The sequence below is a fragment of the Taudactylus pleione genome, unplaced genomic scaffold, assembly GCF_031769625.1.
Source record: "Taudactylus pleione unplaced genomic scaffold, aTauple2 ptg000412l, whole genome shotgun sequence".
Lineage (NCBI taxonomy): Eukaryota > Metazoa > Chordata > Amphibia > Anura > Myobatrachidae > Taudactylus > Taudactylus pleione.
Genome location: NW_028284814.1, coordinates 573,295 through 596,487, shown reverse-complemented (window position 1 = coordinate 596,487; position 23,193 = coordinate 573,295). Strand labels below are relative to the sequence as shown.

The following is a 23,193-nucleotide window of genomic DNA, read 5'->3' as shown; positions in this document are numbered from 1 at the left end:
GTGCCAGCCAATCAGCTCCCAACTGTCATTTTTCAAACACAGCCTGTGAGATGACAGTTGGGAGCTGATTGGCTGGCACCTTATCAATTTTCACTCTGTCTGCTAACACTGCTTAGTAACTAGACCCCCTTTATCTTTTGCTTCACCCATGTGCTACAAATACAAGGCAGACCATTCACTGAACAAACTTATAACTGAACGTAGGGTAAAAATATTATTTTATAAAAAATGAGAAACTGAATTATACAATAGCCTACTTTTTTATCAAAATGAATAATAAATGATAGAAGACCTCTCATGTACTCTTAAGGAGATAAACATGGAGCCTAACAAGATGGGAAAACAGATGTACGCATCAATGAACTCCCAAGTTCCCCGTAAGCCCAAGATCTGAGCCATTTCTGAATGTCATCGCTGTGCCTCCGGCATGGGGAAATGTCTCTGACACTGTCTCCTTCCAGAGAGTAGAACATCTTATCTGTAAAGGTTCAGAGGTCCTTGTTCCCTGGTCACCACTCACATCATCATCTCAATCTCAGTCCAAAATCCCCTTTGATGTCTTTGAATATCTGGGCCACCTAGGAGCAAATCAATCACAGCAACGTTGGCACCGATGAGATCTCTGCAATATTCCCAGGTCCGATAGATGAATAAGTCTTCGCCTACTGCCGGCAGGTATCATGAAAGGCCTCCAGGGTACGGAAATCCCTCCACGTGGGTGGCAGACCGTCCTGCAAAAACTTCCCGCAGCGTTGGCAGGGAGCCTGGAACAGCTTGATATAACTTCTTAACCAGGTCTGCAAAGAGGGAAGAGGGGGGGATAGAAGAAGTGAAATCAGAACTGTCATCCTGGCTGTCATGTTTAATGCGCTCGGTGACGAGATGACACTCACTGGCACGGACCTATGCAAGACGCATTGAATTCACAGCAGCAAAAGTCCCTCTGCTAGTTTTGCTCTCTACTTCCAAGGTCAGTAGATAGCTGATTTTACCAAATATCAAGAGATTGTACTTTTTCTTTTCTATTTTCCTCCGAAGCTCAGCTTTCCTAAATTCAGCAGCCCATCTGTCAGGGAACATTTTATTTAACGCGCAGGAAAACCGTCATGCTCGCCAAAAATAAGAAGTTCTGCACAGAAATACTGCTATAAATACATGTTTAATATGCAGAATTTTTTGCAACAGTTTAAATTGTGAAATGCTCTGCCGCGCTAAAAATCTGCTTTGGAGAGAATATCAGATTTCATTTTTCTTTTAATGAATGTGTACCTACCACTCGGTGGTATAAAGTTATATCTCTGGGTGGCACAGTTGGTGTAGTGGTTAGCATTACCGCCTCGCAGCACTGAGGTCACGGGTTCGATACCCAACAAGGCCGTACTTCCAAGGAGCTACTATGTTCTCCCCATATCGGTGCGGGTTTCATCCACATGATCCAAAAAAAACAGGTTGGTAGATTAATTAACCCATGTGTGTACGTGTGATCGAAAATAGAGATTGTAAACTAACCTGAATGACCGAATAGTCTTTGCAAAGTGATGCAAAATACGTATGCACTATATAAATAACTGGTGATAAATAACTTTTAATTCAGCTAAGGTGCACACTGCCTGTACTGTTCCAGCCATAATGCCACGAACCCGATTGGAAAATGATAGAGGACTCTTATACACAGATGTCGCAAATCATCAATAGGCTGAGAGCGCCACAAACCATGTATTTCGTCAAGCGGGTTCTTGAATGTGTCCTAAAGCTTCCCTCCAGCACGGTGTGACATGTAACTGTGCCTTTCCATAGAACTCCATTATATTTTACCAAACGTTAACGCATCTATATGCTGAATGATGACGAGCCAGACCAAATAAATTGTTCTGACCATCAGCACCAAAGAGCATTCCATAGGCTTTGCTAAGGCACAAATAAGGTGCAATAAATTTATTAAATAGGCCATTTACCTGTACAAGGTCTTAAAGAGGTCTATATACTGATAAAGGAGAGGTGACATTTAGAGGGACGTTCGCCACAGTGCGGTATAGGGGAAGCCTGCGGCAATTGTTTTTCAGCAATTGTTTTGGCGGTTTGCAACTTGCAATATTTACTAAAAGGAAAACTACGGCAAAGACGCTGGATAATTGCCGTTTTACACCGCTGATTTATGTAGGAGATAAGAGACTGCTCCTGATTGGCTATCCATTTGTTAAATAGGCTGGATTACCGGACATGAACTCGCTTTACAATTAGGAGCGCCTCGGGGACAGTCCGTGCCATCTATAAGGGTTTTAAGTTAATATATATATTCTATTATCTTTATAGAGTACAACAGAGGTTTCCAAACTCTAACAATACAGTCCAGGTTTTAAGGATATCCATTACTTGGATCCAGATGGTTAAATCAAATTGACTGAGGTACTAATACCCCTTTTCCACCAAAATTACGGGTCTGACCCGGAGTTGGAACAAAGTTCCTATCCGGATCAGACCCGAAATTTAGCCGGCGCCGACTCAGGATATTCCCGAGTCGGCGCCGCTCACACCGGAGTTGGGTCTGCATAGACTCGGCTTTCCCGGCGTGAAAGTGGACGCTTGGAGATGACTTCATCTCCAAGCGCCACTGAAGCTGGACCAATCGGAGTGCGCTGTTCTCACAGCAGGGTTTCACGGGTTACGCCATTGTTAAACCCTGCTAGTTACCTGGGTTGGATTGCTGGGTCACTCGACCAGGCGATCCAACCCTCTCCCCTTTTACACCAAGGAGCTGCCCGGGTTAACCCTGCAATAACCCGGGTTTTAGCTCCGGTGTAAAAGGGGTGTAAGTCACCTGTGCTCAAGCATGGATACCCTTAAAACGTGGACCGTAATGGTGGAGTTTGGGAACCTCTGGATTGCAAAATCCATATGGTTGGATGAAAAACAGAAAGAGAATTCAACTATTTATCCCATTGCACTACAGAAAAATGTGCGTCACAACTCTTACGTACGATGACAATATTATTTATTTAACAAAGCATTGGTTCTATTAAAATGATTATTGTATTAGACATTAAATTGATACTGTATTTAGTATATCATTTAGGAATCACTCTACAAGTATTTATTATTCCCTGGTACATCCCATCAGGTTTAATCTACTGGTTTCCTCTATACCTCGGGGCTTTTGAAACTGCTGTAAACTGACGGCAGTTGTCATCCTCCAAACCGCTGGATGGTAAATCTTGCAACATTGAGGGCAAAAACGCTGCCAATATTTGTGGTTACAAAAATGCAAGAAATAATAAATATCCCCCTTAGTTTTGCATTGTTGGTTGGTTGTATATAATAAGGAGGAATGCATCTCTCTAAAGCAGGGGTCTTCAATTAAATTCTATTAGGGGCACCAATAATGGGGACATTGCATAAGGGGCACCACATAAGTGGCACCACCACTACTGGGGGGCACTGCATAAGGGGTACCACTACAGTGGGCACTGTGTATAAGGGGCACAAATGGGGGCACTGTGTAAAAGGGGCACAAATGGGGGCACTGTGTAAAAGGGGCACAAATGGGGGCACTGTGTAAAAGGGGCACAAATGGGGGCACTGTGTAAAAGGGGCACAAATGGGGGCACTGTGTAAAAGGGGCACAAATGGGGGCACTGTGTAAAAGGGGCACAAATGGGGGCACTGTGTAAAAGGGGCACAAATGGGGGCACTGTGTAAAAGGGGCACAAATGGGGGCACTGTGTAAAAGGGGCACAAATGGGGGCACTGTGTAAAAGGGGCACAAATGGGGGCACTGTGTAAAAGGGGCACAAATGGGGGCACTGTGTAAAAGGGGCACAAATGGGGGCACTGTGTAAAAGGGGCACAAATGGGGGCACTGTGTAAAAGGGGCACAAATGGGGGCACTGTGTAAAAGGGGCACACATGGGGGCACTGTGTAAAAGGGGCACACATGGGGGCACTGTGTAAAAGGGGCACACATGGGGGCACTGTGTAAAAGGGGCACAAATGGGGGCACTGTGTAAAAGGGGCACAAATGGGGGCACTGTGTAAAAGGGGCACAAATGGGGGCACTGTGTAAAAGGGGCACAAATGGGGGCACTGTGTAAAAGGGGCACAAATGGGGGCACTGTGTAAAAGGGGCACAAATGGGGGCACTGTGTAAAAGGGGCACAAATGGGGGCACTGTGTAAAAGGGGCACAAATGGGGGCACTGTGTAAAAGGGGCACAAATGGGGGCATTGTGTAAAAGGGGCACAAATGGGGGCATTGTGTAAAAGGGGCACAAATGGGGGCATTGTGTAAAAGGGGCACAAATGGGGGCACTGTGTAAAAGGGGCACAAATGGGGGCATTGTGTAAAAGGGGCACTGCTGTGTGTCATACATGAATAAGGGACACGACTATGTGGTGTAATGTGAATTGGTTGAATCAAGATTGTGCTACTGTGTGGCGTATAGCTTAGTGGCCCTCGGTCTTCGTTGAAATTTGTAATGTGGCCCACACTGTGTAAAAGGTTGAAGACCCCTGCTCTAAAGCTCTCTAACACGGTTTGGAAAATAAGAGCTGTGCCATATGTGGGCTTATAACAACCTAAAGGGAAACTTATTTCCTTTGGGTTTTTATAAACCCTGCAAGTTCATTATTACTACGCAAAGCCTTCTTTCTTTGCTCAGTACGTAAGAGAAGATTAAGGTTTGGCTGCAGACTGGGGGCACATTTGTCTGAAATTGAATGCAGCAAACTCTTTCCCTGCAGTTGCTGTCATCATCTAACACACATTTAACTCAATGTGCCACAAAGCAATGTGGATGAATGGAAGGAGGGACAAACTGATGAATGGACAGGTGGTTGGGACAGCGAGACAGATGAGACGACTGGACAGAGGGAAGGATAAAACAGTTGGACAGAGTGACGAATATGATGGATGGACAGATAAAGACCAAATTGCTGATTGATGGATCGGGCTCAGTGACCACTCTTCACCTAAATGAAATGTTAGTAAATTAACCCTCAGATTCGAAGCGGAGATTAGGTGAAATGACTCCCTGTAACAACGTATATCAGGGTGGAGGAGCGCATGCTATGGGATAACAGTGCTCTCAAAGCGGAGGGCGATAACGAGGTTTCTGAACACTGCACTGCGCGGCTGACTGGTGAAGGGCCCAGAATTATTGACACATTCATCGAGTGTCTGTCAGATGTTCAGGAACGGTATCTCAGCTGGAGTTTTAGCCAAATCAATCACGCAGCCCCCTCCCCATGCGATTATAGACAGAGTACCTGCACGCTGTGAATTGTGCAGGGCTGGGGATTATGAGACCTTTTCACTTGTCAGACCACATTTCAGGAGGAAAACGGAGAAGCTGACTCCTCGCATTGCGGATCCGTGTAGAGTGAAACGAGAGAGTTTATTTTGTGTCAACTACTCATAAAAGGTTACTGTATGCAAAAGAGCCATTAATGACATTCTCTAAGATGCGTGTAAGGAATTGAGGAGCGTACAAGGGTTAGAGGTCGTTACAAAGGGTCTGATGTGAAGAGCTGTGTGGAATGAAAAGTCGACATTCAAAAATGCTGTCATGGTTAAAATGTTGACATGTTCATAATGTAGACCTTTAACTTGTCGACACCAGAATGTCGACATGTGTTTTTTTTTTGTGTGTGTGTTTTGTTTTTGAATATTTTTAGGATTAAAATAAGCAAAACAAACCCATATGTTGACATTCTGGTGACAAGGTGTTAAATATCGACACTGTAACCATGTCGACCTTTTTGAATGTCGACATATTGGTTGTCGGCGTACGGTAGAGTCCACTTTGACATTCAGAACCTTTCGCAATATTACGTTTTTTAGATTTTGTTTAAAGCAGCGGTTCCCAAACTTTTTCGAATCGCGGCGCCCTAGAGTGTCTGCAATTTTTTCCACGGCACAACTGGGCCAAATGTTTCTTATCGAGAAGATTCAGTTCAGGGTGTTTGACAGGACTGCACTTCTTTTGTCCACATATTTTTTGATTGCCAATCATTGGCACGTATTGCCCATCACACTGACTAAAAATGGTTGTATTTTTTTGGTACTGGACAACCTACTCGAGGCACCCCCTGCAGATTCGCTGTGGCACCCCAGGGTGCCCACGGCACACAGTTTGGGAACCACTGGTTTAAAATATTTTTCAGATATTTTCCAGGAGGGGAACAGAGTGATGTGGGAGTTACTAGCAGTAAAGGGAAACTGATAGACTTTGAATGGACAATTCTGAATATGTGAAGCTTGTTATAAAAATCACCTTCTCTGAATAGGAGAGGAAGACCCAATCTGCTACCAACGTCATGCACCTGAGACTACCCGATTCGGGGAATGTAGTCTGCATCCCGGCTCCAGAATCTCGACCGCTGACATTCCGACAGAGTCTTAGGGTAGGGTATAGGGGTAGGCTACAGGAGGGGTAGGTAGTGGTTAGGGTTAGGTTGCAGGAGGGGAGGGTTAGCTGCGGAAGAGGAGGGTTAGGGTACTTACCTGCAGGCGTCTGGATTCTGACTGTTGGGATGCCGCTTATCCCCAACCCCCGAGTCATTTCACATAACAATATAAAGCCCGTTGAGTTAAAAATGTAAATACGAGTCTACCTCTTAGAAGCATTATTTGTGCTAAGCTTAGTCATACCATAAATGATCGGACCACCACATCGGGCATCTGGGGCAGCTGGTAATGTAGGAGGGCGGTAGTGGCATGATCTGTAACCTGAGAATACAATAAAAAAACAAATCGACAAGAAAAGGGTCAGTTCAGCACTTCCTTTTAATTCCAGCAACAAACTACATTCTAGGAACACATACCAATCGCTTGTGAAAGGTATTTAATGAAACCCAACGTCAGAGGGAGGCAAATGGCTGCATTCCCCCGCATGCGATGCCAACTGCTGGAGAGTGGTATGTTCCACAGCCTGCCTGTCTAACTTTGCATCATTTCATTCACAAGTACGTCTCCATGTTGTCTAAAACACACACAAGGCATCCTCCACCCCATCAAAGGAAGGCTGATTTCCCTGTGAAGCAGAGAACGTCCTCAACACTTACCTTGACAGATTTCTGCTTGGGATTAATTATACACTACCTAACAAGGAGCGGGTTAGCTGTGCCAAGAGGGCATCGAGAGAGACATTGACTGACGGAGGTGGATGGTTCCCAATGTAGCATGGGTTTAGAGAGGAGATAACAGGCAGACTCAGACAGCTGCCCGACTGCAAATTCCCACTTTCCAGAAAATTATTTGACACATCTAAAAGAAGTGTAACTACACATCTGGTGAGATACAAGCGCTCAGGCAGCAGGGCTGTCAGGAGGAGAGAGACAGCCTTTATCTGAACAAACAAGGCCAACGGAACACGCAAGGGGGGGGGGGGGGGTTGGGGGCTAGAATAAAAAACATGCTGAAAGATCAATGCTGAACGGGAGGCGGGACACGATGCAGAGGAACATTGAGACATTGATGGGTAAAAAATAAAATAAAATAGGAAGTTGCTGGCGAGAGAAATGAGCAGGACAGAGAGACGTGGGTGGGACAGTGTCCACAGACGACGAGGATATATACAGAGCAATGATTACAAGGAGCAGGGAAACCGGTTCATCATCACGGTCGTCAGGCACCGTCTTATGTAATATGCGTTTCTGATTATTTTCTCTCTCTCTCTCTTCTACTCCGACATCGCTTTGGGCTAAACTAAGTTCTCTCTTGTTCTGTGTTTCTTTATTCCCGGTTATAAAGCCAAGTGTTGTGTCTGTATCATCTTCGGCCAATGTCATGTACTCATCACCCGGCGGGGAAAGGTTTTTAATTTAAAGGCTGCCGTTATCTAAAAACAGACGCCCAAAGCCCGACACGGGACTTAAGATAGGTGTCGAAATACAGATGCCTATCTTAATCCCAACGCTAGCACAGATCGAGACGCCGGACCGATCGAGGTAAGTCCGGCGCGTCTTACCTGTTAGCCGCGGGGGGAGGGGTGGTGGGGGGTTTGGGGGAGAGGTTTAGATTCAGGCACCCCTGGAGGACTTAGGGTTAGGCGCCACTGGGAGGAGGTTAGACACCCCCTTTGGAGGGTTAGGTTTAGGGTCTGGGCACCCCTGGGGGACCTTAGGGTTAGGCACCAACCAAGGAGTTTTAGGGTTAGGCACCACCAAGGGAGGGTTAGGAAGGGGGGGGTGAGAATACTTACCCGCCCCAGTCGGGATATCCTCCTGACAGGGTTGTGCAGTCGGGATTTGAACCCCATTCCAATTCAATCCCGTTCCAATGCAATACCTAGCCATCAGGGCTCCAGAAATAGAGAGGGGCCCATTAGCCCTCAGTGAGGCTGCCTCACACTGATCATTAAAAAAACGTTCCTTCACTAATGAGCTCTTAAGAATGTGAGTGTGTCTGAACGTGGCTGGCACCCTGGTTCTCTATTGGCCAGTGCCATGCTATGAATCACACAGCAAGATAAAGCAGTGCCTGGAATGGGCATTATGGAAATGGCAAGCCTTAGCATAATACTGAACACATCAGGTGGAAGTAGGGACACAAGCGGCTTTAGTAAATGAGGAAAAAGCTGGCAACTTATGGCCTAAGGGGCAAGCGGAAATAAGTGGTCCATGCCCAGTTTACATCAGTTATGATGTTGTGCAAAAAAATGAATGAACCTGAAGCCTTGACGGGAGATCTGTTACATGGCTGCTAATATGGACAGGTCAGCCACACAGGTGCCATATAATGTGCAGTGTGGAGCACACGGCATGGTCGCTGCAGAGACTATTCCATCATACACCGTCCAAAGGAATAAGGGAATTCATTCCGCTCTGCTTCCCCCTATAGAATGTTCTGCAATAAAGTTTCAGGCCGGCATCCCCCCTCCAATTACCACTTTCCCTATCACACACACGGGAATCTATGGCTAATGCTGTAAGCTCTCAGTATAGTGTGAATACTGCAGTGCGTGATATATACAGCGTGGGGCGTCACACTGTATGCTATGTACTGCGTTACACTGTACGAGCGTGTTGTATCACTGCCGCATCACAGTACACAAAGTTGGGCTGCATTATGTTTGCATAAATAAAGTTTTTTTAAAATAAAATATTTGTTACTAGTAATATCCGTATAGTATTTGTGTGCAAAGTTGGGCTGCATTATGTTTGTATAAATAAAGTTTATTTTTATTTTTTTTTAAATAAAATATTTGTTACTAGTAGTATCCTTATAGTATTTGTGTGCAAAGTTGGGCTGCATTGTTTGTATAAATAAAGTTTATTTATTTATTTTTTTTAAATAAAATATTTGTTACTAGTAGTATCCTTATAGTATTTGTGTGCAAAGTTGGGCTGCATTATGTTTGTATTAATAAAGTTTATTTTTATTTTTTTTTAAATAAAATATTTGTTACTAGTAGTATCCTTATAGTATTTGTGTGCAAAGTTGGGCTGCATTGTTTGTATAAATAAAGTTTATTTTTTTTTTTAAATAAAATATTTGTTACTAGTAGTATCCTTATAGTATTTGTGTGTAAAATTGCTGAATATTTTTTCTTTTGTATAATCTTCACACGAGACGTTTTATTGAAAAGGATAAAAAAAAATGTTTTTTAAATAAAATAAAATCTTCAGAATTTATTCAGTGTATATGCGATAATAAAATGCGCGAGAGCTGCCATAGTGGCCAGGTGATGCCAAATGTCATCCGCACTCGCCAGCAGGAAAGTGTGGTCCAGCGGTAAAATGATCACCATCAATGGTAGAACACTTGGAATGGTATTACCCTACAATGGACTTTCTGCAACGGAAGATCTATAATAAACACATTACTGTGTAGTCATTTGTATAGAACCTAAAGGATGAGCCTAATGTTCAATGCAGTCACCAGACAGGCTGCAATGTCTAGTAGGTAAGCAATTACAGAAAAGATGGTCTCACACCTCCTGACCACACTTAAAAGCGCACACACACATACATATATTTATTTGGAAAGGGGGTGAGGGGGTGTCAATGGTCCACTGGAATCTAATATTACTTCTATATGGCCAGTGCAAAAACAGAACAAAAACAATGTTACATAATAAAACCATAGGGGGTCAGTTCAATTGCAGACGTCTTCACAATTTCTCCCCAATCTCGCAACTACTGCATAGAAAACTCCACGAGCTCAGTGCTACTGTAAGTGCAGGAAAGCGCCTCAGTTAGATGTTAGTAGTCACTAGTGATCACCTCTATGGGTATGAACACAGGCCCCTCCCACGTGTCCGCCACCAATGGAAAGTCAACTGGTTTCACTTCCAGATTGCCGAACTGCTATCTACTTCATGCTAAGAACTGCTATTGTTTGACGCACTACAGATTGGTAGGCGGCCAGCAGGGTGGCCATGCTGGATGTCACATCCTTCTGGCACTGGGAAAAGGTAGTCGGTGATATGAGATTAAGAATCATTAAACATTTTTCGCATTGACCAGATGGAGTTTATCTCCATATTTTCAGAATGTGCAAATGCTGCTAGGACCTTGTCCATAAAGGGCCGCCAATATTAAAAATCAAGGAGATACTCAAAAACGAAAGGCGGGGATCAAAAGCATCTAATTCATGCTGCTCAGCAGGAATACCTCAGCCAGCATATCAACTGGCGTTACATCAGATAATTTGAAAGAATAAAAATTTTATAAAATTAAAAAGAAAAATGATAAAAGTAATGCTTACCGTTTTCTCAAATTTCAAACCATCAACCCAGCACCTTCCCCATTAACACCATAACCTTATTCTGGGGACATGGACTCAATCCACATGGGTGCGTAACTGTCACACGAAATGACTGTGACCTCCCAAACACACACACAAACAATAAAATTATTTATAGCATAGTTCCTTCTGACAACCCCTGGTCCTGTCATCCCGCACTCACACACTAGGGATCGCTGCATCTACGAGTAGATGTGACTACCAGAAATAAAAAAAAATAAAAAAATAATAATCTAAAAAATAACCAATTCAAAATTAAAATGAGGGCTGCAATCTAGGACCAAGTCAGCCATTGCATAAAATACACATATTGAAATTGCCTTACTCTGCAAAACTAGACAATATTTTTTTTACCGGCTGCACCAATTGTATGAAAGTAACTGTAGTAAAAATGGTTTCCTCTTGCACATGTCCCCCTGTGTAAAGAGTACAAGATAAAAACCATTTACAAAAAAAAAAAAAAAAATTATATATATTTTTTTTAAATAAAGAAGGCTAAAAATTGCTAAAAAAAAAAAAAAAAAAAGTACCAATTGTCATTTAAAATAACATATCCAAAATAAATTTGGTTTGGTCATAAAGGAGCCAGTGAAGTTAGAGCAGTTAATGAATGCAAACATTCATTTAAATAAGGGTGACTGCAAACATACATAAAATGCCTTATGTTTCAATTGAGGCAGAGCAAAATATGGTGAGCGTAGACCCTAATTAAAGCGGTGTATATTTGTTTTTTTATTGAAATACGTCCGGTTGCATATTTGTTCTATTCCTTTTATTATACAGCTCCTGTTCATTAGTAATGCTGGGGTTCTACGGCAACGGAAGCGATCCTCATTAAATAGTTTTAAGGTCACACGTTATTTGCTCTGTGTCACACATACAAAGTTGCACAACAGTTCCGCAGAAGTGCAACACGTGTATTCGATGGACTGACGGCGGCTAATGCACGACTGACATGTGAAATGTACTTTTTCATGTCGGCTGTACAAAGGGTATTGATTGCTGCGCGCGTAGAAGAACTGATAAATACAATTTGCTTGTAACATTCCGACCCTATTAGTTTCATATTAAGGCTTCTGGGAAGACAGATGGTGGGGCAGCTTTGTCAATGACCGTGAAGTTGTGCCCTCTCTCACCTTGAGAACACATCGTCAATAGTCAGATCTATTGGCCTCATGAATGCATTCATCGTCTAGCACTTTAGCTTGCTTGCACAATATTGATGAGAATACATTTTCATACATTACGCGGCTGCACTGTCTCTGCTGTAGAAATCGGAGGTCCCAGAGCAACTTGGCTCTACGGTGTGTGGGATCGCATCCGCCTAGTGCTTTATCCCAGCAGCATCTAGAGACAGGAGTGCATGGAAACTGGGTAATACGCGCAGGAAAGCGGCCAGCCTGCGGGATATGCACAATGTGCGCTAAGGGGGCTTAAATAACTTCTGTCAATATCTCCTGACTACAGTATATCCAATTTTATTTTTCCATTGTGTACGGAATAAAGTAGAGCTCATCGTTAATTAGAAGCTCCAGAAATTCAAGAAAAATATATGAGCGTAGAGTCTAGACACTGAAGGAAGCCATATTGTGAAACAATACACACGAGTAGCCCCTGGCCAACCCTCACCCATAGGCAGCAATATGGCGATTTACCGGTAGCAGCGTTAATCGATATAGACTGCTAGGGAAGTGCGGTAAAGGGAAGAAACGAGAGCGGTTAAACAATACAGAGACACAATGGTGAAATGTTACTGATAGATATTATTGGCCTGTAACCAAGTAGTTTAAAGCATTTCCATATTAAGTCCGTCATGTTAGTGAAAGGCTATGGCGCCATGGTGAAATAAAATGGTCCATGTGGCAATTCAGTGTCTCATATCAGACTTCCATCATCCCTCCGACTGGCCTAATAGACGGATTATCTGTGAAACGGTTAAAGACGACCCTGAAGCCTTAATCAGGCCAGCCTCCCGATGGTGTATTCATAGGCATTGCAAGCCTTTGTCTGGCCCTTTTTGAAGCTCGGCATGTTGCAAGCTGTTGTGTTTACTAGATCACATCATCTATTCATCTCTCAGCCGGCTACCTGGAGTTTGTCACATGAAACGGGCACACACATCATGCCGAATCCTTTTCTCTATAGATGATCAGGGAAGGCAGGCAGGCATGCCAGGCCTGGGCAGCACACTCTCAACAGCCCATTTACTGGGAGAGTTTAAATGCCACGTAATAAAAAGAAAAAAAAGAGAAAAAAAAGTGAAATATGCCTATCGCTGGTCAACAGGGAACCTATTCTTCCTCTATTGTGGCAGCTTCCCCTTAGGGAGTCAAACTCTTCTTTTATCCATGGTCTATTGTGATGGACTATACCGGTCAGATTTAGACTTGCCGCACACAAAGGGAAGACGTAATGGCAAGGCTCTGCTCCCTAGTACGAAGTTCATGAACGCTCCGTAGGGTGTTCAATAATGTGCCGTTTTCATATCAGTATTCAAGGGTCTTTATCTGCTACCATACTTGTTTATGGAAAGCGCTAGATTATCACAAAAATTATCCCAAAAACCATACAGAAAGGGCTTTTTCCTTTTGCGATGAGAACAAACATTGCAAAAATAAAACGACTCCACGAAAGGGACTTATTCTGAGGCAGCCTTCTCAATACTGCCAAGAAAAGGTGTTACACAGTCAGGGGCATAAATATTGGGACATTGACAGAATTTTCATATTTTGGCCTCTATTCACCACCACAATGGCTTTGAAATGAAACAAACAAGATGTGCTTTAACTGCAGACTTTCAGATTTAATTTGAGGGTAATTACATCCAAATCAGGTGAACGGTGTAGGAATTACAACGGTTTCTATATGTGCCTCCCACTTTTTAAGGGGCCAAAAGTAATGGGACTATCAACTCAAAAGCTATTTCATTGACAGGTGTGGATTATTCCCTCGTTATTTCATTATCAATTGAGCAGGTAAAAGGTCTGGAGTTGATTCTAGGTGTGACATTTGCATTTGGAATCAGTTGCTGTCGACTCTCAATATGAGATCCAAAGAGCTGTCACCATCAGTGAAGCAAGCCATCATTAGGCTGAAAAATCAAAACAAACCCATCAGAGAGATAGCAAAAACATTAGGTGTGGCCAAATCAACTGTTTGGAACACTCTTAAAAAGAAACACCAAAAGACCCGGAAGACCACGGAAAACAACTGTGGTGGATGACAGAAGAATTATTTCCCTGGTGCAGTAAAACCCCTTCACAACAGTTGGCCAAATCAAGAACACTCTCCAGGAGGTAGGCGTATATGTGTCAAACTCAACAATTATGAGAAGACTTCACAAGAGTGAATATAGAGGGTTCACCACAAGATGTAAATAATTTGTGAGCCTCAAAAACATTAAGACCAGATTAGAGTTTGCCAAACAACATCTAAAAACACCATTACAGTTCTGGAACAACATCCTATGGACAGATGAGACAAAGATCAACTTGTACCAGAGTGATGGGAAGAGAAGAGTATGGAGAAGGAAAGGAACTGCTCATGATCCAAAACATACCACCTCATCAGTGAAGCATGGTGGTGGTAGTGTCATGGCGTGGGCATGTATGTCTGCCAATGGAACTGGTTCCCTTGTATTTATTGATGTGACTGCTGACAAAAGCAGCAGAATGAATTCTGAAGTGTTTCGTTCAATATTATATGCTCATATTCAGAACTCATTGGACGGCGCTTCACAGTGCAGATGGACAATGACCCGAAGCATACTGCAAAAGCAACCAAAGAGTTTTCTAAGGCTAAAAAGTGGAATGTTATGCAATGGCCAAGTCAATCCCCTGACATGAATCGGATTGAGCATGCATTTCACTTGATGAAGACAAAACTGAAGGGAAAATGCCCCAAGAACAAGCAGGAACTGAAGACATTTGCAGTAGAGGCCTGGCAGCGCACCACCAGGGATGAAACCCAGCGTCTGGTGATGTCTATGCGTTCCAGACTTCAGGCTGTAATTGCCTGCAAAGGATTTGCAACAAAGTATTAAAAAGTGAAAGTTAGATTTAGGATTGTTTAGTTTGTCCCATTACTTTTGGCCCCTTAAAAAGTGGGAGGCACATATAGAAACCGTTGTAATTCTTACACCGTTCACCTGATTTGGATGTAATTACCCTCAAATTAAATCTGAAAGTCTGCAGTTAAATCACATCTTGTTTGTTTCATTTCAAAGCCATTGTGGTGGTGAATAGAGGCCAAAATTTGAAAATTCTGTCAATGTCCCAATATTTATGCACCCGACTGTATATAGCCTTTTACAGTGGGTATTCACATACCTTTGCTCCCTAAACACCAGAGAAGGAGAATGGTTCAGCTCAAGGATTTATACACCACCACAATACCGGCCACTGCAGTGGTCATTAGTATCGCCATCAGATACAGGCTCCTCTTCCCCATACGCACCACTCAATCATCGCACGGAGCTTTTGATACACATCCACAACACTCGCACGAGACAGGGTGGCTATGTGTGATCGCAGTGTCACTGCCCAGTAAACGTCCTATTTCACGGAAAGGCAGATCCGTCCAAGTTCCGTCCGACTCCGAATGGGATGGACAGAAGAAAAAAAAAGTGTGTAAATTCGCATCTGCACATGTGCTATATGCAAAAACTCGCCATATGCGTCAGTGCACAGAGATCTGCGCAATTCTGAATCTTCCCCTATGTGTCTCCGACACCTTGAAAGGCTGAGCAGTGTTGTGCTCTAATCTAGGCAACTGTAATCCCCTGTAACCTCTCTAATTCCATGAACAGTAAAATGATAGAGAGTGACAGCAACAATGTGGCTTGTCTGAAATAGGTAAGTGGTTGTAACCTAGGAGCACCGTTCAGACGAGTTGAATGCAGCGCCCTATATAAGAAAATGATCCAATCAAAACTGAATATGCAATTGAACAAGCATTGAGTATTTGCTAATGTAGTTATGGACTTCTGGTTTTTGTAGGGTAGGACTTGGGCTGTAACCAAACACGTATATTACTGGTTTGCGGACTGTGGACCTGATTCAGAGCCGCTCGTAAGTGGCCGCTCGTTCGCTCCGAGCGATGTTCGCACATCTGTGCATGGGTATGGGTCGTAATGCGCATGCGCCAACCAGTCAGTGCGGTCGGAAAACGTGTGTTCGTAAAATTGCGAGTGCCTGCTAATTTGAGTGACAGGATGAGGCGTTTGTGGGTGGTAACAGGGGAAGGTGCTTGAAAACGGGGAGTGGAGATCCGAACGCAGGCGTGCCAAAAGTTCAAAACGGGCGTTTTAAGGGTGTGCATAATTAACAAAGCAGCGTCATCGACCACGTCAGTTGGTTGTTTCTTAGCTTGAACTGTTCGCATGATTGCGGTAGGAAAATAAAACCACAAGCACTGCGAGCAGTTCAGACGCCTTTCGATGTACTCGATTAATCAAATAAATAGCGGAGATGACGTATGATGCGAGCGGCCAGGGGGCATCTTTACAAAATAGCGAGCGCATGTTTCGTTCGCTCGCTCAGACGTAGAGGCGTCAACAGACCGCAAAGAGCGAGCGCTCAATTTAAATAGCCGGCCCCTTTTTCTGAACGAGCGAGCGCAAATAGCGTCCAGCTCTGAATCAGGCCCTGTGTTTAATGTAATAAATATCTGCATTCGCAGGTCTCTGCACATCTACGAATATAATAAAGCGTTGGAGCAAAAACTACTGACCAGACTGTCAAGAAAACGACATATGCAAAGCAATACAACTAGAACACCTCACATACAAAAATCCCATCAGGAAGAACGGAAGGCCCAACAAACCTTAAACGCATGTACGTTTATATAACATAGCGTGCAATAATCACATATGTAACAATATCTGCGGTAGGTTATCCCGGACTATAGATAAGACAGTGAAAAGGTCGACAATGTCTAGATAGACACCAGATGTTAGACAGGCAATAGGTAAACAGGGACAAAAGGTCGACGCACTAAAGGTCGACATGGATCAACAGGTACAAATGTTCGACAGGGTCAAAAGGTCGACACTAAAATAGTTGATTTTTTTTTTTAGGGTTAGGTACTATCCCAATGGTTAGAAACTTACCCCAATGGTTAGGGTTAGGCTCCAGCAGGAAGGATTAGGCACTTACCGGAGGATTAGGAACTTGAAGGGACAGTTAGGGTCAGGCACCTACCCCAACGGTTTGGGTTAGGCACCAGGAGGAAGGGTTCGGCACTAGAAGGGACAGTTAGGGTCAGGGTGAAGATTAGGGTTAGGGAAAAAAAGAAATGTTGACCTTTTGACCCCACTGACTTTCTTCCATGTCTACCTTTAGTGTGTTGACCTTTTGTCCCTGTCGACATATTGTCTAACATCTGGTGTTTATCTAGACATTGTCTATCTTTTATACCAGACCCGTGCAGCAGACACCTAGTGCTTGACTTAGGAGAGGTGGCATGCACGGCTGGGTCATCCTGCAAAAGTACTTAGCAAAATTAGGGGAACAGAAATACTTTGGCAAAGGACTGGTGGGACTGTGCCAATAGCCTGTCTGCCCACTGAGGGACCCACTTACTGAATTTTTGTGGCATATTCCCCAGAAAAACACCTGTTTTTGGGGGGTAACCGCAAATATTTAGTATCACCCCCATGTATGACGGAGGAACCGCAGCGCATATCTCTGATACATGCTGCGATCCCTCCATTCCAACCCCCATGGGTTTCTATGGGGGACGCGATGCTGTCAGATTTACCAACATCCGGAATGCGAAGCGAACGTAGCGAACGCCATCTGAAGATGGCATTAGCCTGTTGTAGCCTGTTGGTTACACTTGGCATAATTAGCCGTCAGAGGGTTCCACCGGCAATGGAAGCTGCGCATGCGCAGTAGTCCCGGCAGCGATCCGGGCACATCGCGGGGGACGGGCTCCTTTCCATCTTGCAATGCGACCACGGTAGGCAATATCATACCTAGATGGCATTGCAAATATGATCATTAATAAATGGGTCCCTGAGAGAGCAGATATGGGGACACGTTGACCACAGAAAATGAAAGGATTCTTAACAGTAACAGCAACACGAAGCGAGAACCATCAAGAAACCAAGGCACATGCCTAATCAGGAGGCTCAGAGACATGTCGGTAATACATATTGCAACGCATGCATAATCAGCTGTGTGATAGGAGGCAGAGCATGCAGGAAGTTGTAGTTCATCTCCAGCGGGGAGAGTGATAGGTTGCTCGAGCTTGCTTGACGTCACCCTAAGCAGGAAATTATCTCACCAACAAGTCCAAGGAGCTGAAAAACCGCAAAGTCCGCTCCGGTGGATAACTGCCGAGCTTGCCCCTGTTGTAAAATTATTTCCATGCCAGCATGGGCAACTTACAAGTAAAAATGGTCTAGAAGTAGAAATAGCAGCGGCCGGTGAAAGCGCAGTGCTGCGAGGAGCCTCCGGCAAGGCAGGGGTTTCATAAACAAACCTGACTAATAAGGCAGCCTTTTGCTGACACAGCGCTTATTGGGAAATGAGAAGCGGAGTGACTTTGTCTTGGCTACGTTTGGCGGGGCTGACGGGTAGAGGTCTCCCAAGTTTCAGGGCCTGGGGCAGGTGGGAGCCGAGGTCTGCGGGGAGTGCTTGGTTTCCTTTCATTTTCTGACAGCAGCGCCAGCGTGACGAGACGGGGGATCTGGTTAGATGCAGGTGTTAAGTTGCGATTACTGAGAGGGGAATTTGCTGTGAAAGGGGTCAGCAATAGTGTGCGAGACCCCGAGAGGTTTCAGCAGCATTCTGTGAACGCTAGGAGGAGGATAATGACCATGGATGCAACAAGGAAATTAACGCTACTTGGTAGAAGAAAAAAACAAAACAAGACCCAAGTAATTCACCAGAACCAAATATATTACTTTCTTTTTCTTTCAATAAATCAGTTTATTGTATTGACTAGGGCTTATTAAGATTAATATAGCCGTGTGTGTGACTACAACCTGCCCTAGCAAAGCAACAGAATTCTAATTATACTGATGTGTTTCTGTACAGTAACAAGGCATGAAAATATTTCCTTTAACCCTATTTCCGCCGTACATTTGACAAACTGTGTCTCTCCAGCACCCCCTCCCGTGTCTCTCCACAGTGTTTGAAGATCTTATATGCACCTGATACACTACTTTTCGGTAAAAGTCTCCAATCTGCACCTTGTGTTTTATGACATTGTGTGATACAATTTTTGGACAAAATAAATGGTGTGTAAATTATACTGCCCGTTGGGGATTTTTTTTCTCCTTTATGTCTTTTATAGAGAGGTTGCATCATCCTGAAGGGCGTTTGGAGTAATCGCCACTCAACCATACTCAAAGGGAAGTGCCATTTGCATTTATGTGTCTAATATTGAAGTTATAGGATTGTACGTTAATAATGTGAAGCGAGAGTATCTGCACCATATTCAATACATTATTAGAGATTTGGTTTTGTGGGTGAAACTAAGGTGGTGGATTAGGCTGCTGACCATTAGTTTACTGAGTGCCATATTGTGTTTCCATAGCACATACATTTATTAGGACCATGCACCAGCCCACACAGCTCTCTGTGATACAGGTTTTGGCCGAGAAACATATTGCAGTGCTAGGACACCCTCCATACTCGCCAGGCCTAGCACCGTGTGACTTCTTTCTTTTCCCTAAAGTCAGGTCTGTACTCAAGGGAACCCATTTTGCATCAGTTACTGAGGTAAAACAGAAAACGACTGAGCTGTAGAGACACCTGACAGATAATAAGCTACGGCAACAGCTTTGACCAATGGAAAATAAGAACGCAGCGGTGTGGGGGTGCCGAAGGGGAGTACACAGAAGGGGAACGCGGTTAAAATGTACTTAATATAATTAAACATAAATTATAGCATCAGTCTGGTTATTTAATTGCCACACCTCGTATATTCATATTAAATACTGGATTTACATCTTTAGAACAGGGCGTCCTGCATTACAAGTGGGGAAAACCGGCTGATCTTACCTTTTGGAAAACTTGGTAGTTGGACTTTGACCATATGTCCAGCTGTTAGGAAGAAAAAAGAAAATGGTTGTAAGTTGGTTCCCAGCACAATGTTAGTAAAGGATTGTAACGGAACAGCAGGAAACAATATCATAAAACTATAATGATGGCTTTCCGCAACTCCAGCCACTTAAACTCCTCGTCCTATGGAGGTGGCGTAGACCCTTCCCCAGTCTTACGAAACCCATTTTCAGGAGCCTCACAAGATGACCTGTGCCGTCGGCTACACTGTAATGCTCTGATTGACTGTAAGATTTATTTGCCCTCTACCCCCCAGATCATACATGGGTCCTGTTTTGAAGTATGAACGCGATAAGTTCTGACCGTAGTAAATGCGCCTAAACATTCGGCTGCCTTCAGTGAGGGGACTTCATGAAATGCGGCTTTCTGCTCCAATGACACCTTCTGTATGGTCTCTGCAATGCACATCTATTAATTGAGAAAGCTGCGTAGGATTATTTAAAAAAATATATATATACACATTTCTCAAAAGAATGTGATCAAACACACAAAACGTTCCTGCGCTTGCAATAATTGGTTTTCATTCCAGCAGCTCACAAATAATTAAATGTAGAATCTTAATGAGCAAATAAGCAAAAAAAAAAAAAGCTTAATGCACAATTAAGAGGCACCCCTCCCCAAACAGCACCCCCAGTTCCTGCTTTGCCCTACGCCTCCCCCCCCCCCCCTATTTACTAGCAGAGGGACATGATGCAGTTCTCTGAAGGTCGTCCGAATGATTTCAAAGTCGATAACGAATCACAACCTTCCTTGCATCTCATATCAAACAGGGATGGTGCCAGCCCCTATTATAGAAATCAGATTCCGACCCCTCCCTGCTGGAGCGCCCCCCTCCCAGACTAGTTCTACGCTCATCTTTGAAGTGGTAGGGAAGCAGGGATCAGAAATTACCCCAGAGACGGCTCTGGTGATCTTTGAAGCTGTGCTTTGATAGCTTTGTGCATTTCACTTGCTGAGGTTTGGATGATGTGAGCAGTTGGGTCCCTCGCTGATGTGGGGTAATTAATGAAGCCGTAGTTTTAACAGACACTGGCGCTGCTTAACAAAAGAATTCAATGGGGATGCTTAGTTTCCCTAACCGTTACACTGAAGGATGTAGCCGTTACCTTCAGTGCACTACAGAGCCCAGGAGTAAGAGAAGAGTCCCACTGCGGTGCTGATTACATGGGCTTACAAGCTAAGTGCCCTCAAACCACCACACAGTGCAATGAACAGGAATAAAGTACAACAGCTTAAAAAAATAAAATAAAATCATAAAGGACAAGTGCAGAGGCTCTACATTCTTGTTTCTTAAAGGAATAATAAATCTCTCTCTCTCTATATACACACACAAACATATATATTATATATATTTTTTTATTTTATTTAGTTGACTATTGAGCAATGTTTTTTTCCTATAAAATGATGTAGAATCTACAGTGTCTGCATAATTTTCTGTATTGTTGCCATGTACTAATAGCCTAATGCAGGAGATGTCACAGAAATCTCCTGCAAAAGGCTAACTACTGGCGCACACACACGGTCCAACTTTGCAGGACGATATGAACGATGAAGATATCGTTTATCGTTATATTGTTGACTTTTTTTGTATTGAACGATCAATGATGCGCGTGGCCATATGGACGATAACGATATCAGAGGTCGACCGTACCAACTTGGTCGATATAATTTAAATACTGTCAGATATCGTTCATGAAATCGTTCAACGATATCATTAATTTTTAAAGTAGAAAAAAAAAAATCGTTCAACGATATCAATGATCGAGCAAGTTGGACCGTGTGTATGCACCATACCAGTGGCGGCTCCAGGGGTGGGGCTCAAATAGGGGAGTCACACCAACTGCCAGTGATCCCAGGCATCTATGTTTGGCAGCGTTTGGAGTGGCAGTTGGTGCGGCTCCCCTATTTGAATTTTGGACTGCACTACAGCCCCACCTCTGGAGCTGCCACTACTAACTACTGCTGCAGACGTTATTATCATCAGTGAGCACTAATGTCTGACCCCTATGTACCAACCTCAAAAAAAAGCAAAGCTTTGCGGGATTTGATCCCACTGATTTATGTGTATGCGCAGTGTCAGATTCTCTGGAGGAGCCTTTCGAAAACGTCAAGCGCTCTTCCCATGTGCCAGGGATGTTACTTGTAGAGACAGCGAATATCGCTACCGCTCTACCTGCGAGTTAACTTTAGTACATAGGGGAGATAATTTAGTTAAAAAATTTTTTAAAGTTTGCCGCTATACTGAATGATAATAATAGCGTCACTGCCACTATTATTAATACATAGGCCCCTTAGCCTGCAGAATTTGTCAAATGTATGGAAAATCGTAACGAGGAGCATGTCTGTGTTACTATCATTATACAGTATAATTTCTGGGTGCATCCCCCATTGGGTGGTGTCTGCATATAAGTAGTGTATAACGTTTAGACTCAGCTGAAATATTCCTGCATTAACACCACCTATGAGTAAATGTGTAAGATGCTCGGCCAAAATGAAGGCAGTCGTCGCCCGCAAAGTGCTAAACAGAAGTAAAGAAAGTCTTTAAGCCCAAATTTGTCGAATAAATGGAAAGGCCGATCACCGCTGTGACCGACTTTACCTAATAGACGTGTCAGATACTATGTGGTACAGCAATATAACACACAAATGTCCCTTATTGTGAGTAGTAGGACCTAGAAATGTGTCCCTGCATTGCTTTCAGGCTAGACTCCAAACTCTGAGAAGCTTTGCTTTTTGGAGTATAGTACATAGGGGTCAGACCGCAGTTTCCGTTGATAATAACGTGATACGGCTGCAGTGCTAATTAGCCTGTTGCAGGAGATCTCCGTGAAATCTCCTTCGATATGCTATTAGTACATAGGAACCATTCATAAAATGATGCAAAAAATGCAGTTTCTACATCATTTTATGGAAAAAACAAAAAGCTTGTTACAGTCCCATATTATTTATTATTTATATATATATATATATATATATATATATATATATATATATACAGAAATATATACAAACCAGTGGCTGCTGATGGTATCACTCAGGTACAATAATGCAAACAGACAGCAGATATAGATTCCAACAAATCTATATCCGATGCCTGTTTGCATTATTTTACATGAGTGATGCCATCAGCTGCAGCTGGGGTGTATATAGAGTGCCACTGTGATCTCCCTGGCGGAAGACATCAGGAACAGCAAAGCCAATGGTGCTGAATGCCGGAAAACACTTATGTTGCGATCTGTATGTGGCCTCGTTGCCTTTTCTCTTCAGCTATTGTTGGCCCAAAAAGCACTTTGTAGGGTACAGTACTTCTGCAGGGTTACAGACAGGAAGTCTGAAGTGCACATGATAAAACTCTGCCCCCTAGGGCAACCATTAGGGG

General features: G+C 43.5%; 1 protein-coding gene across 1 annotated transcript in view; it reads right to left on the bottom strand.

Annotated features, from left to right (window-relative positions):
• Positions 1-201: 201 nt before the first annotated feature.
• Positions 202-23,193, bottom strand: part of MED27 (mediator complex subunit 27) — a 227,465-nt gene continuing 204,473 nt past the window's right edge. The window contains exons 6-8 of the mRNA XM_088447040.1: positions 19,755-19,796; positions 6,646-6,723; positions 202-797 (exon numbers count right to left, since the gene is read on the bottom strand). Of these exons, the coding sequence (XP_088303166.1) occupies positions 663-797; positions 6,646-6,723; positions 19,755-19,796 (255 nt within the window). The 3' untranslated portion in view covers positions 202-662. The remainder of the gene's footprint in view (positions 798-6,645; positions 6,724-19,754; positions 19,797-23,193) is intronic.